Source organism: Typopeltis vanoorti, chromosome 8 (assembly GCF_054136105.1).
Source record: "Typopeltis vanoorti isolate ZY-2024b chromosome 8, IOZ_Tvanoo_1.0, whole genome shotgun sequence".
NCBI lineage: Eukaryota > Metazoa > Arthropoda > Arachnida > Uropygi > Thelyphonidae > Typopeltis > Typopeltis vanoorti.
Genome location: NC_143556.1, coordinates 97,796,346 through 97,814,935, shown reverse-complemented (window position 1 = coordinate 97,814,935; position 18,590 = coordinate 97,796,346). Strand labels below are relative to the sequence as shown.

General features: G+C 33.7%; 1 protein-coding gene across 2 annotated transcripts in view; it reads left to right on the top strand.

Moving 5' to 3' along the window:
- LOC150104211 (intracellular hyaluronan-binding protein 4-like) overlaps window positions 1–18,590 on the top strand; it is a 168,183-nt gene that overhangs the window by 135,421 nt on the left and 14,172 nt on the right. The window contains exons 6-7 of one of the 2 annotated variants that reach the window (XM_090397308.1): window positions 1,116–1,259; window positions 5,563–5,788. In XM_090397308.1, coding sequence (XP_090253434.1) covers window positions 1,116–1,259; window positions 5,563–5,788 — 370 coding nt within the window. The remainder of the gene's footprint in view (window positions 1–1,115; window positions 1,260–5,562; window positions 5,789–18,590) is intronic. The other variant, XM_090397309.1, reaches the window with a different exon arrangement.

Below are 18,590 nucleotides of genomic sequence, written 5' to 3'. Positions count from 1 at the left end.
GAGCATTTTTGATAAGGCCTGAACAGTGTAGCTGTTCTTTTTAAGAATGCATGCATTTTTTTCTGAGGTTCTCCAGATGTAAGGAATGGCAACAGATTTTTTTTTGTGTTCTGGATTTGGAGACAGGGGATTAGAATCTGTGTGTGTTAAGTGCTGTAAGCACATCATGTTGAAGGTTTAATGGAATATTTACAGCACTAGGAAAGGATTAAGACTAATTTTAATGCTTCCAATATTTTGTTTCAATCAGTGAGACATCTTCAAGGATTGCAAATAACTTTTGTAACATACATACAAAGACAACACAATACTAAATGAAATACGTGGGTGACTAAAGTTCTATCTAGGTGGTGCACCCTCTATGGGCATTTGTAAGTGGTCTAGGATGTAAAGTAGGACCTCTGATTTTTGGGGTGGAAGTAAGAGAGTTAGCCACCTGTTGTGACAGTTAGTAGCATGCAGCATCAGTGGCGTCTACTATAGGTCTTAAAGGGTGTGTGTGTGTGTGGAAGGGGGGGGGGATTAGGTTTGTGAATTTTAGGCAAACCATATATCTGGGGTGGACGAGAACCGAGAGGTTTGAGTTTTTTGTAATGTCCGGCGGCCAGGAAGATACTTTTTTAAGTAAGTTTTTTTTTTTTTTTTTTTTAACTTGCGTTTTTGTGGGATCATAGTCTAGTGAGATAGGTAGCATGATCTCAGAGGATAAGATTCTTTTTTTGATTATATTCTGTGGCATTACCTTTTTCCTATCTGGTGATGATAATACTTTTATTTTTCTATAACTTTCTGAGAGCAGTGAGTTGACCAGAAGATAAATTACTTTTTGGAGCTGACAACTGTGAGAGAATATTGCAATGTAAAGTCTGATGTTGTTGGCTGTTTCCAGAGCTAAGTAACAGATGCTGCATTCTCTGTTGTATATTATGTCTAGTAATGGCACTTCTTTCGGTGTGACGTCAGAATTGTGACTGAGGCTTAGGTTGCTCACAACATCTTCGTTGACACGTTTCAAAGATAGATTCACCACTGTATGGAGCAGTTGAATTTGCGATTGTGATTTAGATTTACACAGAATGTGTATACTTATTGATGTGCTTATTTTTTATTTTTAGGAATTCTTTTTATGTGGAAGCTTCTGAGATGTCTGAGAGAATGGACCAAAGATCAGGGTTGAGAATTGCGGATAGCTTAAATTGTAATGAGCCAATGGCGACGTTCGTTGTGGAGAGGCTGGCTCGCGCTGTGGCGATCTGCAGGTAGTGCAAGGCTGACATGTTTGTATATATGGAGGGCTTTTTTTGACTTTTTGATTTTTAGTTTAATGCAGTTAGGTATCACTCTTGTGTCCCAACATCTTTTTAAAAAAGACAATCGATTTAATTACCTAGATAAACATAGTTTTAACTTACCGTATTGTCTTGCTTTGCATACTATTTCTTCACCATGAATGATTAGAATCCATGTGTTAAGGCTTAAGTGCTGGGAGAACATCATGTTAGAGGTTTAATGGAATAATTACAGCACTAGGAAATTATTAAAAACTAATTTTAATGCTTCCAATATTTCATCTCAATCATTGAGACATCTTCAGGGATTGCAAATAACTCTTGTAACACATACACACCCACACACACAAAGAAAACACAATACTAAATGAAACATGTGGGTGACTCTAAAGTCCTATCTAGGTGGTGCATACTCTGAGCATTTGTAGGTGGCCTAGGATGTAAGGGACTTCTGACAGTTATTGTTTCCTAAATTTTGGGAAGTTTTAAGTTGTGCAGAGAGTTGAGATTTTTGTTAAGGCTGTTGGTTAAAATGTGTCCCAGATGTGACTACTTCAGTGGAGAGGCTGTTATGGTTCTAGCTGTTTGCTGAGGTTTTAATGGACATAATGCTTGAATGGATGATGGTGTGATAGGTTGATGATGGATGTACCTACCAATGTGGGTAGGCTTTCTGTATAGTGAAAAGGATAAAGATCTGTTGGTAGCTGGGTAATCAGAGTATTCAGGAAGGGCAGACAATGTTTGTTTTCCTTTTCAGTGGTGAGATGAATCCTCGGATGTAGGCTGTTAGGTGTGCTAAAAATATTTCTAATGTATCCCCATGATGTTGCCAAATTGTGAGTTTGAGAGGGGCAGAGTTTAAGGGCATGTTTTTGAAATGCATTTTGAAAACTGTTTGAACAATTTTATTCTCTACTAGTTTCTTTTGTATGCAATTATAGCGCATTTCTTCAGGAAGGGTAGATAAACCAAACTGATATTATATTGACTGGGTTTTGCAACGAGCAAGCTAACTGCATTAGTTATACAGAATATTTGGTATAGATTAACCGCGTGGTGCATAGAATGTTGATATGTTTGCATCAGATTTTTTTTGATGAGGGACATCCAAATCTGAAGTAGGATTGTGATGCAAAAATAATTTAGAATTATTAATCTTTTTACAATTGCTCCTATGCATTAGAATTTTTATTAATTTCAGTTTTATGACCATGAGTGATCAGCACTTCACATGTGCTGAAATTGATTATTTGTTTAAAAAAAAATGTAAATTATTTGAGGTTAATTGTACTTACTAGATATCTGATAATTGTAATAATTTCAGTGGTTTTTTATTCTAATTCATAATTGTTAAGTGTGTAGTGATATTTGTTGTTCATCATAATGATATTCTCCTTTCACTAACAATGTTAACTTCTTTTTCCTGTCTTCTTTGCACACCTAGAGAATAACAGACAGAAAGAGACAGTATGCAGACCAGAAAAAAATTTTAGGAAGTTTTGTAAAACTTGACATTGGAAAATATTGATAGAAGATTCCACAAAGAATCTTAAGAAGGTGAATCCTTAGACTGAAAAATTGATACTGTGAATAAGTGAATAGTAATAAAAGGCAATATTAAATAGATGGTCTGTCTCAAGGACACTAGTGATGTTGATGAATTATTTTTTGGAAACAAGTGATTTGTCTTATACAAATCCGAAACTTAAAGTGGCATGAATAAAAGCTTTACTTCGATACATTTTATTTATAAAATAGTACAAGCAACTTTTTCTCTGATAAAAAAAGTAAATTGTTATTCTTGTAATTAAATTCCCGAGGTAAGAATATTTATACTGTGTGAATGAAATGAAACAATATATGCTAAATAAACACTGCCTAGTCCCATGAAAGTTAAAAAGTTTTATATTTTGAGAAATGGCCTGATAAAGAATTGCCTCTAATGAACATTAAGGAGATTCCCTAGTTATTAATTTAATTCAATTGGATGTAAATTTACTTAATGCTTGGTGCATGCACATAATGTATAAACAAAACAATAAACACTGCCTTGTTTTGTTATTACATTCATCTTTTGAATGCTCGATGAAGAAATTTGTAATCAATGCAGTCTATTTCTGGCCCACTTGTCACACATAGCAAATTCCACACGAATAATTGATTTTTTCTACTGCCTTTTTTTTAGTGCTTAATTGGGCATTTCTTGTCCATGATATATAGACTGTATATTCCTATGCTGTCTGTTTTGTGTGTGTGTGTGTGTAGGGGGGGGGTCTTTTTAGCGTGTTGCCTACCTGTCCCCCCCTCTTTTTTTTTTAAATAAAATTTTTTGCAAGGATAAAACTGAGATGTTTGAGTTGTGGCTTCTTTCCTCTGTACTGCTGGAAATGTTACATGTTCTATTTCATAGGGGTTTCATAACACCAATTTTTTTTTCCTGATAGATGGGGTATTGTATGATACATCATCTTTTGTGGGTTGGTTTTCTGTAGACTGAATAGATATGTTTGTTTATTTAAAGACCACCTGCAGTGTCTAAAAAAAAAAAAAAACAGGACTTAATTTGCGTTTGTTTTCTAATTTGATGGCAAAATTTATGCAGTGATGAAAGATTATGAGCAAAGTCCTGTAATTGTTTTTGCCAAGCACGACAATATTTAAGTTGTGATTTGTAGTCCTTCAGGGCCTGTGTTTCAAACTATTTCATAAACATCTTAGCTAAATGTAGAGATAGTGATAAGCTCATTGTTGGCCTTCTTTTCTTTTTTGCTCATAAAATTGGTTTTGGAATTGGAAGAGGGTGTTAATATATTGTTCAGGTAACATTACAGTGTAATGGTAATGCCACAGTGGTCATGGACAGATACATACATTGGCAAAATGCAGAATTTACTCAATTGCACAAGCATCTACAATATAATGGACAGTGATCCTGCCTGGCATGCCTACACCAAGCAGCATCTTGCTTCTTGATATGCATCTCCAGAGATATACAAGCGAACCATACCACTGCAGCCCATAGTGAATGCCAGATATTTGCCCACCTTCTCTCTAAATAGCTCACACAGCTCATAGCACACTCGTATTCAAGAAAGATATGTACATAAAGAACACTATGCACTTCGTTTGGGGGGGGGATGAATATTATAATGGCACCATCTGACCTGCTAGCAAGCCTAATCATCATCATCCTGCTTATCATTATACCTTGAACAGAAACTGGGATATTACAAGAACTATTTCTACTGAATGCTGTGTCATCATTTTAACATTGCATGAGTAACACATTCTAATTCCAAGATGAATTCTGTGAGCAAAAAAGGCATAACAATGGACTTGAAATTATCTTCACTTTTAGCCAAATTTGTTCATGGAACTCCCCTAAATGACTGTGAATTATGACCTAAACTTTGGCCGCACTGTGTGGATGATTGTGTGTATCCTAGCTCAGCAGAACAATTAGAGGATTGTGTTGATCACCATAATACCATTAATTCTCAAAGTTTACCATCGAATTAGTAACCAAATCAGCAGATCCTAGCCCCCTCCCCTGTTTTTTTTTTTTTTTTTAAAAGAAAGACACTCATAAAGGTCTTCAAATAGAGTAAACTTAGTTATTCAGTCTTCAAAAAAAATCACATATGCATAGAGGAAAATACTATTATGTGATGTCCCACTAGCAGCACCATATTTTTATATTAAAAATAAAAATTTGGTAAGAAAGAACTTTGCATTGTTAGCATTCAAGAATGTATAAGCAGAGAAAATGTAAGGTGTATGATCACTTGAACAGAATGGAAAGGAAAGGCTAGAAAAACAGGTGTTTGATGGTAGGAAAAAGACTCAGAGCAAGATCAAGATCTAATTGGTTGGATGCAGGTGGAAGTGCCTTAAGAGACCAAAATTTATGATCTGACAGTTAGCAAATTAATTTGGAGGAAACTTATTCATGGTAGATTAAAACATGCTTTCATAGTACAGGATACTACCTTTCTAGTACAAATTGGGAATTGATAATGAGTAAAATATATGCAGAAACGAGTACTGCTTTGCTACTGTTTTATTAGTATGTTGGAGTGTATCAGTATATGATTGCAGTGAGTTCATTTTAAAATTTTAAAAATATTGGTCTCATTCAAAACACACACACAATTATTTGCATTCCTGCAAGAAAAAAAATTGTTTACATTTTGTGCATTTTTAGAAATGCACATACCATGTACTTAATATTCAGAAAAATTTTGCATATATTATACAAATATCATTTCAGAGAAAATGAACCAGCTCCTGATGAAGAAATAACTGAGCCTATTGAAGAAGGTCCTAAGGAAATGACCTTGGATGAATGGAAACGGGAACAGGAGAGCAAGAGATCAGTTCCAAAATATAATTTGCGCAAGCCTGGTGAAGGAGAGGATAATGGGCGCTGGAAGAAATTATATGTATTGAAGAAGAAAACTGAAGAAGAGGATGATGATGAAGATGAAGATGATGATGTAAGTATTATAGTTTTGATTTAGTATGCTTCCTAAGATATATGCATGCCAAACTTTGCATTTGTACTGCATTACAAATTACATGAATTAGTATATCCTTATTTAAAGGTGGTTGTCATTCATCCACTAACCTGTTTGGCAGTATGTGGACGAACCTTGAGCTGATTAGATTTTAGTAGATATGTGCAGCAAAGTTTGTTTAGGAGAGTAGTGAAGAAGTAGCAAAGTTATTTTCTGTAAAGCATGTTCTAAAGCTGATAGTATAATATTTGGAATTATTTGGTAAGAAATTGAAATAGCCTGTTTGGTCAAGCCAATAATATCTGCATGTCTTTATCAGTCATGAAACCATCACCTTTCTTGTTAGAGCTCTGAAGTGTGCAAGAAATATACCACCATTGGTCTCTAGAGCAGGACTTCTAGGTGGGGTTGTCTTTTGCAAATGCACACAGAGAGATTGAGGGAATGCAAATTATAGAGCTTTGTGAATAGAAGAAGAAGAAAGTGGGGAGGGGGATATGATTGATACATATAGGTTTGTGAGTGGATGTTACCAGAGAAGTGCTGAGATTGCTAGTGGACACAAGTGCGCTTCCCACTTAGTAGATTGAATCATCCAGGGAAGAGTATTTCTTTTATTTGAAGTTTAATTAAAGTTGGATTTGCTTGTTTTTGTTTTGAAAAGTTAATTCTTTCTCAATAAGAACCACACACTTCAATTCCTTCCCTAATGAAAATAAAGTATTTTCATTAGGAAGGAATTATATATTGAGTACAGGTATCCCTTGCTTAATGTGGGATTTGATTAACATGGCAAAATTAATTGGGACAATCCCTTTATATAGGTGACAAGAGCTTTTAATTAACGCACCTTTAAATTTACCAAAATTCCACCAAATATGACATCATTGCAACTTTCAAAGCCTATTTTCTTAAAAAGACATTTTCAAAGCCAATAGAAAGAACAATGGGAGAAAATGTTATTAGGCTCCAAGAATTTTGGAAAAATTTTAACATTAAACACACAATTGAAAACCTTGCGACTTGTGAGAGCAAGTGTCTTCTAGCTGCATGAGAGCTGTTTGGAAAAACCTTTCTGCAGAATGCTCTAATGACAAGTGGTTTTCAAAATTCTGTGAACAGTGTGGTTGAAGAAATCATGGCAATTGTTCCTTGGTTTTGATGGTGTTGATGCAGAAGATGTTAAAGAATTGTTAGATTCAAATTCAAAGTATTTCAATGACAATGATCTTCTTGAAATTGAACAACAATAATGTGCATATGAAAACAACGAACAAATAGAATGTGAAGATGAGGTTCGAAAGGAAATAACAATCAAAGAACTGGATGGAATATTTCACAGTTTAGAATCGCTCAAGCAGCAAGTAATGGATATGGATCCAGATGTTAATCGAAGAGTGCTTGTTTGCCGAGCATCTAGAGAGTCATTTTGTTTGTTATCATAGAATTTATGCTGATAGGAAAAAAACTAAAACTGTTCAAACAAGTCTTGATAACTTTTTGTGATAAAAAAATTGCAGTAACTAATGTAGGTACAAGCATTTATTAAACATTTATTTGCATTCATTTTTTTTATCTTTCCTAAAAGAGTTCCTTATAAAATAAATTATTAATACAGTAATCTATCGTGGACCAAATTGTAATTTTTACCATTGATTGTTATATTTGATTAACATGATTTTGATATGTGTGGTAATAACATTGAGGAATTAATTAAGGGATACCTGTATTTATCAAAATAAATTTGATATTTTCAGTACAACAGAAGTATGCATCAAATTGAGCACACCAGTTAAATCCTTGATATGTAATGTAATAAAAACAAATGAATAAAAAAAAATTTTCCGTGAACATATCTTAAAATTCTGTATATTTTCTGCTAACAAGGAAAACCTAAAATAAAAGAAGTAATGGCTACAATAAAAACCTAAGTTCTGCATTATTACCTCTCCAGAAATGCTTACTGTTGAACACACATTTTAAAAAGAATGTTTTTTAAGATGTACTTACTAATTTAAAATACTATTAAGCATATTTCATAACTCAAATGTTAGGAATATAAACAAATGCCAAATTAATACTTTAATCTGATATTACAGAAAGCAACACAAAATGAAACAAGAAACATATAGAACTGAATAATATAAATATACTCAAGTTAAAATCTAAAATTCTTCTTCTTGTTTCAAGATATAGCCTAAAAGCCTGTTTCAGCATCCTATATCTTCAGATTCTCTTTCTAGGTTTTCCTATGTCTCTTTATTCCCTTTGGTTTATACTTTGTTACTTCTTTTGATAGCCTTTCTTCCTGCGTTCTTTGTATATGTTCCTTGCAATTCATTTGTTCTTTTATTTTATCATTTATTGCTTGTATTTGTAATTCCTTCCTGATTTCATATGCTTGCATTCTACTTGCATCCTGTTTTTCTCTATATCCAACTTTCTGACCCACAGAATATTGTTGGTACTGCCATGACTTTATAAAATTTTAATTGTTTTCCTTCCTTTCTGTTCATCTTATAGTACCATAGACTACTTGAAAACAGTGGAATTTCTTGTCTGTATCTATATCAAATGTTATGTCACATCCTAAATATTGAAAATGTGTTACTTGTTCTAGAGTTTGGTTTTAATTACTGTTTTTGTTTTTATAGGATGTTTATCCTCAAAATGCCATTTTTTTTAATGAAATTCATAAATTGTATACACTAGTTAATTGCTTTTTTTTTCACCTGCACAAAGTATTGTTTGCTGTTGTATGTTGATCGAAGGGGAAAAAAGGCCATTGTCAGACTCTGATTAGTTTCTATTTCTTCTGCTATGTTTTCATTTATATTTTAATATAAAGTGTGCATTTTAATAAGGACAATTGTTGATTGAAAGTTGCCATTCATTAGTTATACTAGCCCTCAGTTGTTTAAAGCAGAAGGGAACCATAAGGGATTCTTGTTGCATGGCTAATAGAAAGAGATAGTGACCTCAGGCCAACACTAATATTCTGTGGTAATTTTTTAGCTTTACAAAGTAGTTCATATTTCAGGGCTACACATGTTGAAAGTAATAGAAATTACTTTGACAGCACACACATAATTTGCATATGCCAGTAACTAACAAATTAATATCCTATAGCAGTGGTGGCAAACCTTTTTATGTCCGCTTGCCAAAATTTTACGAATCGAGTTGCTGACGTGCCGGTGCGTGCCAAAAATTTACAAATCAAGTTGGAGACGTGTTGGGCACGTCAGCAACTAATTAATACAACACTAATTAATTAATTAACATTAATTAATACAAAATTAATTGCAGAATTTTATTGAGACAAGTTTAAAAATCAATATAGAATTTCATAATAATGAACACATAATTTGAAATACACATTGTCGTATACAAATCAATATTAACCTATTATCAATTTATTAATTTATCAATATATCAATTTATTAATGAGATTTTTGCTGTTGTACATTAGATGCCAAATGCTTTATATCAGGTTCATATTTTTTCACTTTTAGTAATACACATGCGGAAATAGATTCATCAGTCATTCTGTTTCTTAAACTGTCTTTTATAAAATTCATTTAAAAAAATAATGACTCACAAGCATATGTAGAGGAGAAAATTGATAATATGGCCATCGCTAGTTTTTTTAAACAACAAAAGGTTTCAGGAATGGCATTCCAAGTTCTCAATATTTCCTCTTCTGCATTCTTTTTGATTGCCCCCAATAATCGATCATTTTCCATTATTTCCAAGTCATTTCTCAAATCGACAAACTTTTGTTTCCATGTAGAACTATATTGAAAATCGATTAGTTGCATTTCTATATCTTCCAAATTCAACCACTCGAAAATCTCCAAATTGAGTTTATCTGTTGATGTTGTGTCATGATGCAAAATAAATTTTTATATCTCTGCAAATTTCCTGAACTCCGTAAATCTTGAAGAAAATTCGTTGATTATCAACTGAATAACTGTAGAAAACTCTTTTGTCAATTTAACTTGATCTGTTTTTTCATGGGATTCTAGATCTGCAAAGACTTCTTTTGTATTCGGAAAATATCGGAAGGTATTGGTAATGACGCCACTATTAAAAATTGGTAATTTAGCTTCGAATGCTTTGATTAAATCAAACATGACAATAATTGTCTTGTTAACACCTTGCAGTTTAACATTTAATTCATTTAAATGTAAACACAAATCAGTAAAAAAACATAAATTTAGAAAGCTATTTGACGTTCATTAATTGATTGTATTTTTCAATGATTTCTCATTATGTAAAAAAAGTCTGACGTCATCTAAACACTCAGCAAATCTTTGAAGAACTTTACCACGACTTAACCATCGGGCATTGTTGTACATAAATAAACCATTGTACACCGAGTTTACCTCACTTAATAATTCTATAAATTTTCGTTTATTTAAAGTGCGTGCCGATATAAAATTGACCAATTTTGTTACAATGCTCATAATATCTTCCAGTGCTTGAAACTAGCCTTTGCACATAAAACCTGCTGATGTATAATACAATGAAAACCCAGAACTTGAATGTCCAATATATTTGGTAAATAAATTGACAAACCCATTTTCCTCTCCAGTCATACTGCGAGCACCATCAGTAGTTACTGATACAATTTTGGAGGGATCTGTATCTCTTTCAACAAGTGCATTTACAACTGCGTTGCAAATATCTATTCCTTTTGTTGTTGTTGCTAATGATGTTAAACTTGTCACTTCTTCTTTGATGTTATTCCCAACACAATAACGAATAAAAATTGCTAAACCAGCTGATTCAGTTATGTCAGTACTCTCATCAAGACAAAGAGAATTTAAACCAGAAGATTTTATATATGTTTTTTGCTGATGAGTTATATTTTTAGCCATTTCTATGATTCTATCTTTCACTGTGTTTCTAGCCAAAGGCATATCTTTAATTCTTTGAATAATTTTTTCCTTGTTTTCAAAATCTTCAAAGAGAACTGGTGCTCATTTTAACCATGCTTCTTTTATATATTCCCCATCACTAAAAGGTTTCCCGTGTTTAGCAATTACATTTGAGGCAAAAAAACTAGCAGCAGTTATATTTGACCAACTGCCAATAAATTTCATTAGGGTTGTTGACTGGATATTCCTATTTTTAATTGCCCGAACAATAAATTCTTTCTGTTCATCCTTGCTTTTCTGAAGGAGCGATTTATGGTTTGTCTCATAATGCCGTTTTACTGACGACTTTCTGCACACAACTGTCCCGGAACATAAAATGCATATAGCTTTATTGTCTTTATTAATCATGCCATACTCTTCAGTCCATCAGCTTTGGAACTCTCTGCTGCTTGACTGTGATAATTTTCGTTTTTTATTTTCGTCAGCCATGTTTGGTAGAACTGTAACAAAATAATTCACAATTTAAATCAAATGCATTTTTTATAGTTTCAAAAAAATCAACATTTTATTATATGCCTAAATTAAATTATCCCTTTATAATTCCCATTTACAGTAGCAAAAACAAAACAGTGCACATACGCAACAATAATGCACCTGCTGCTGCTTATTTCTGCCTACTGGCGGAAATTATGTGAAATGCATAATGAATGCACATGTGATTAGAAAAGGTAAAAGTCAGGGAATCCTGAGGATCAGTCGTTCTCAATTCTTTTTCTATAGACTGTATTTTTATATATTAGATTTATTACTGTATTAGAGGGCTCAGTCCCAACAAACTTACTCGTAAATACCATTCCCATTTTTTTTAAAGTTCATACATTAAACTAACATAAGTATTAATATTATATAAATTAAGTAGATATTAAATCCAACATTATTTCAAAGCTGACTACAGTAACTATAGAATTTTCATGGGAAATTTGGCGAGTGTATTCCCGTAATATCTCTAGTCATATTTTGCAAGAAACGTCTATAGTTTCTGTAGTCTGTTTTGAAATAATGCTGGATTTAATATCCACTTAATTTATATAATTTTGTATCACCTATGTGAAGCCTTTTGGCTATTTATTTTAGTAAATAAGTATTAATAATTAATTATGACATAATCTTAAAGAGTATTAATACACTTAATGTATACGGTGTAGCATGTCGACAAATATAAAAGTATGCATTTTAATTGGTTATCAATCACAGAACTAATGCTACAATATTGTAGTTTCCTCAGGCCAACATCATTAAATTAACTTCTGGTAAGTTTCATTGACATATCCGATTGTGATCACCAAAAATTTATAATATTATTCAGTATTAAAATTGATTATTGCATTATTAAATTGATTTTAATGATGTTGGTTTGGGGGGAAAAAAAAAAACCGTAGTGAGAAAAATATTTATGCATTGTAACTCACCATAGAAGTCAGCGGAGCAACAGAAGGATGTCGACTTGTTGGCGAATGCTTACCGTCGAATATAACTTGCCCTCGCGTATAACTAGCACCCCTGATTTCACTTTACGAAAAAAAGACATTAAAAGGTTTTGCATATATACCTCCCACACAAAAAACAACACGCCCTCCCCAACAGCCATTATATACTGTAGATACAAGAAAAAAAATAGTTTTATTGTATCCCTGAATAAAGTACAGAAGCTTTTGCAGTCTGTGTAATATATTTCTCAACAAATAGTGCAATTAGAGACAGCTGGAATAAAAACAGCCACTAACTAATGAATCACATGTCCACTCTCACAGAAACTACGCTGTATAGGCAAGCAAAATGATATGTTGCACCGGAAACACAGTATCTAACTAAAACTGTTGTCCAATTTTTCTGTTACATGAAATAAGTGTGTGTTTGATTGCATTTGAAATTCTCAATGTCATTATGACAGATTACAGAGGCTAACTTCAAATAAAATTCTACCACGAATTGAAACATGCCACATAATGCTTGAGTGAGTTTCCCTTCCAGCTCAAACGCAAACAAGGCAATAAAAACCAATCGTGGGTTGAAACTTTGTGTGAGTTGAGCCCACCGGTAATGAGAAGTTCTGTCTCTGTTGGAACGATAAACGACACCCCGTCGTGAATGTCTTAAAACTAAGAAATATATAGTGAATGTTGTTATGACAGTTGCAGATGTTATTGAATTTGGTTGAAGAGAATTAGCATTTCAACTCAAAAATTGTCGATTCCATTTGTCTTTGGGTCGCGTGACCTTTTGTTAATACCGCACCAATCAAATTCATGTCTACATAGCTGCTCTCTCCTGTAAAACAAAATTTAACTTGTACGTATTGTAATGATTAAAAAAAAAAGGCTGAAGAATTTATAAGCGTATAAAAGGATATCACATGTAAATCGTTGATGTTTGAAGGGTCCACGCTAGATAACTGGGAGGAGAGCTCCCTGGAGAACCAAACAGGACATCTAAGCTAATATCCAGTCCTCATCTTCTCATGCTGTGCCTCATTATTAGGTATTCTGTATTGGCTGGTACCCAAACAAACATTGATAGAGCATGATGAAATATGCTTGCTGGATTGTTGTCTGGTTACACAGGATCTGCTGTTTTTGTCTGGGAATCAGGACAAACAGTGAAAAGTTGGCTACTGGAACAAGCTCTAACTCAACTGTAACAGAATTCAAAATAGGCACTATTACTGTAAGAGATGTCAGTGGCAAAGAAAGATTATTCCTTGAATCAACCTCAGCTGTGAAAAACTTCCCAACCTCAACAAATTTGGGTGCATGAGACTGTCCCACATTTTGCATTTTAAAGTTTTATAATTGATAATTTAGTTTACATTGTCATTTCCTAAAAAATTAGAAGAAAGAAGAATTTGATAAGTACTGCATCAGCATAATTGATGTTACTAATGCAAAAAAGACAAAAACAGCAGATTCTTTATAAATACATGCACAATGTTATATTCAGACAATAATGATCAGGTAAAGGAAGGAGCAGCTATAGTACTCAACACTAAGAAGAGCAAATATCAAAATAAAGAATTGGACAATGAGTCATTTGTGCCTATGGTATCACAGAAGATTCTACTCAAGAAGTGAAGTAATTTTTCAAATCATTAATAATTGCAACTGGCATAAAAGGCAGTCCTTATTGTCTGAGCAGCACATCAGAAAATAACCGACATATAGAAATGTGTTGGGAAAATCAAAGAGCATGACTAATAATAAGTACTTGCTGGTTTTCTGTTCATGATGCACACCAATTGTTACTAACACCATATTCCAACATCAAAAAGTGCACAAATCCACATGGAGAGAAAACACAAGAAATAAGAAGCGACTATATTATTGTAGATAGTGATGTCGTGCAGTTTCATTGATACCTCAGTACACAAGGGCATCGAAAATTTTAAATAAGAAGTGATCGCCATTTATAATAAAATTAGTTTAATCCTTTATCCAAGTGTGAGCAAACAAAGTTTGCACCTGAAAGTATCTTCAGGACTGGAGTAAGGTGGTACAACACCAGGGCAACTCGTTGCAAAGGTGGAGCAAGCTACCAACACTCTTATCTCAGTATCTCCTATAATGCAAAACACATCTCCTTGCAGATATGTCTAATGTTATGCATTAAGGGAAGGGCCACTACCCAGACTAGTTTCGACCTTTATTGAGGTCTCTTCACTGGGTGCCAGGCCCAAGTGCAGATACCAGGCAGAAGCATTAGCAGGTCAACTCTACCTATATATAAACTTTGTCTGCTCACACTTGGATAAAGGATTAAACTAATTTTATTATACTCTAACCAAGTGAAAAATAAACTTTCAACATCCTTCTCTAAATCCAGAGTAATTTATTAAAAAAAGGGTGGCACACCATTTGGCAACTCCTATAGGTAGAGTTGACCTGCTAATGCTTCTGCCTGGTATCTCCACTTGGGCCTGTCTCCCACTGAAGAGACCTCAATAAAGGTCGAAACTAGTCTGGGTAGTGGCCCTTCCCTTAATGCATAACATTAGAGATATCCGCAAGGAGATGTGTTTTGCATTATAGGCGATACTGAGATAAGAGTGTTGGTAACTTGCTCCACCTTTGCAACGAGTTGTCCTGGTGTTGTACCACCTTACCCCAGTCCTGAAGATACTTTCAGGTGCAAACTTTGTTTGCTCACACTTGGATAAAGGATTAAACTAATTTTATTATACTCTAACCAAGTGAAAAATAAACTTTGATCACCATTTACTTTGGAGCTGGATGAAAATGAATTTCTTATTGAAAATAAAAATATGTAAGAAAGTCTTAGAAAGAAATTTGAGCTTTCAGAGGCAAACTACAGACTTAGATGTACAAATATTCCAGGAACAAAAAAAAAAAAAAATGTGAGTTTAAAAACAAATATAAAATTTTGGAGACTGGATTCCAGACCCTGAAGAAAACATGGATTCAGCTACAGAGGCATGTGATAAAATTGTCATCAAGGTTAGAAGAATCAGAATTCCATAGTGGACTCAAGAAATTAGAGAGGCAGTCCTGATAAAGAAGAATGTGTATTTAAAGTTCCTAGAAATAATTCAGTATGTGCTCGGAAGATATTCTAGATATTTGGAGTAATTAATTACTTTGAAAGATTGCTAAATGAAACGGTAAGAGAATAGTCATCGAAAATGTTCAAGAGAAATGCAATCAGGAGTATATATAAATTCTTGAGATAGAAAACACCATTAAAAACCTGCAATGTGGAAAGATAGCTGGAGTAGTTAATATTTGACCATAGGTACTACTAACATGTGGAGGTATAAAAATTTTACAGTGGCTGCACAGCATATTTCAAATGTCTGATCAGAAGGTTGTATTCCAAATGCAATAGAGCTCTCATAGTACCCATCTATAAAAAGGGAAATAATACTGAATGAGAATTAGTGAAATTTTCTTGCTGAAGTTAAAGATACCGAGAAATTTTATACTTGGTTTAATCCTTTATTCAAGTGTAAGCAAACACAGTTTGCACTTGAAGTATTTTCAGGAGAGGGGCAACTTGTCGTAAAGGTGCCGTGACTTCACATCACTTGCCTTAGTATCCCATAATGCAAAGCACATCTCCTTGCAGACATGCATATTGCTATGCATTATGGGAAGGGTCACTACCCAGACCGGCTTCGACTTTTATTGAGGTCTCATCCGTGGGAGCCAGACCCAGAGGTGATACCAAGGTTGAAGTAATGCAGAAGTCATATTTTCATATACACGTTGCCAAAAGGTCTCACACTTATTATTATAATACTCTAGAATAGAGATAATTGTTGAAAGTTTTCCCACTTGGTTATACCATAAATTACATACCAAGAAATTATATACTTGGTTTAATCCTTTATCCAAGTGTAAGCAAACAAAGTTTACACCTATTTTCAGGAATTTTTTGGTATCTTTAATTTGTAGTATAACCAAATGGAAAAACTTTTCATCAACTAACTCTCTAATCCAGAGTATTATAATAATAAGGTGTGACACCTTTTGGCAACTGGTACATGAAAATATGACTTGCATTACTTGAACCTTGGTATCACCTCTGGGTCTGGCTCCCACTGATGAGACCTCAATAAAGGTCAAAACCAGTCTGGGTAGTGAGTGACCCTTTCCATAATGCATAGCAATATACATGTCTGCAAGAAGATGTACTTTGCATTATGGAATACTAAGGGGAAAGTAATGTGAAGTCATACCACCTTTACCACTGTTGCCCCAGTCCTGAAAATGCTTCAGGCACAAACTTTGTTTTCTTATACTTGAATAAAGGATTAAACCAAATATATAATTTCTTGGTATCTTTAATTTATAGTATAACCAAGTGGAAAAACTTGCAACAACTTTCTTGCTGAAGGTTCTAGAAAAGATTTATGCAAACATACTTGAGATAAGGCTAAGAAAAATTGTGAATGGGAAATTTGAAGGAGAATAAGCTTGGGTCAGGCCAAATAGAGGTGGTCAGAATCAGATTTTCACTTTAAAATAAATAGTTCAGAAATCACAGGAATATAACAAGGATCAGTATTTGAGTTTTGTAGGTATCAGCACCTTCTCATATACTTATGAGAAGCCACTGAGAGAAAAACTGTTCAAAACTTACAATTATATGCTGTAAATGGGATATTATACAGGACTACATAGCCTATATTTGAGTTTTCAGTGGTTAGAATTGAAAGCAGTAGTACAGGAAAATAGGTTGGTGTTAATGTGATCACACCTTTATTTAACATCAAACTAGAATAGATTACATTATACTTCTAATTAAATCCTGTACAAGTCTGAAGGTTTCCCTAACTAAAATTGATTAACTTCCATAATAAATTTTGTGTGAAAATTAGCAATAAAAAGACAGACTATGAAAATAGGCAGAACATCAAAAACATCAACATTGTCCCAAATTGACAACATATAGAACAAATAGAATATTTCAATTATTTAGGGATTAAAAAAATTTGGAATAAGAGAGTAATTAGCCCAAACACTAAACCAGCTGTATGCAAGACGACAATATTCAAATCAATTTTCAACTTGCAGATGTTGATCGAAGGCTGGAGACCATAGATATGAGAATTCTGAAAAAATTTTAGGGGAGTGAATGGATTACATCATTGGCAAGCCATATCAAAAATTAGCATATTACAAAGTAACTTGACATTATGGACATTCAGGAATCTGTGAGCAGAGTTAATCTAAGGGGGTATGATCATTTAAACAGAATGGAAAAGGAAAGGTTAACAGAACAGGTGTTTTATGCCAAGAAGCAGGGAAAAGATCTAGCATAAGCCAAGATCTAGATGGATTGATGCAGTTAAAGACTGGAATATCAGGTCTTGACAGTAATTGGAGTCCTGATGGATAATGGATTAATTTGGAGTCAAATTGATGAGAAGTTAGTACTCGTCATGTACACCTCTTTGAGGATACGTATCAGCAATATCATGATAATACTGTATACACACACACACACACACACACACACACACACACACAGTGGCCTGGAAGTAAAAGGGCAGTTGCTGGAACAATAGTAAACAGCACACCGTGAGGAGGCAATCTGCTTTGCATCCTTACATCTTATTGATTGATGTCCATCCCAACCAAGCCATGAGATTTATCTCTAGACCAATAAGATCAACACCAACTTTCTGCCTTCCACCACTTATTGACATTCCTTTTCCTGCATTATGGAAGAAAGAAAGCTGCTTTAAGTAACTTATATAATAAAATTATTGAGAACAATAACTTGCTCATTCATGAAGATATCTCCCAAAAAGCTACTCCTAGACTAAAATCTAGACAGTCTCCTGTCTGGAGAAACGCCCTTCTGACTTGCTTATCACTGTTCCTGATCCATCTGCCACAGAAAATGATTTTGGTCTTCCATAATATCTATATAGGTGCACACTTAACCTAATCAGGACAGGACATTGGAAATGCAAACAGATGATCCACAAATTGAAATGGACTGACTCTCCGTACTGTGATCATTAACCATATTGTTAGTGACTGCCGTGTGTTCTCTTATCCTGTAACTTGTATGGACTTTTCTTATGTTAAACATAAAGCTTTATTGTAGATTCAAAATCTAACTGTTAAACTATGATTTTTTTCTGTGTTTTATTAGTTCCACTAATAGAATAATAGTTCCATCTATTATTCTATTGTATAACCCATTTTCTCCAATTTATGCAACAGTCTACCATGCTGTATTCTGTTAAAAGTCTTAGCAAAATCAAAAAGTATCATGGTGTATCCATTCCCCATGCTAAAATATGACCTTCCTTTAGTAAACCCATGTTGTTCATTGCAAACTAGACATTCACTGTCAACCCATTTCTGAATGCGAAC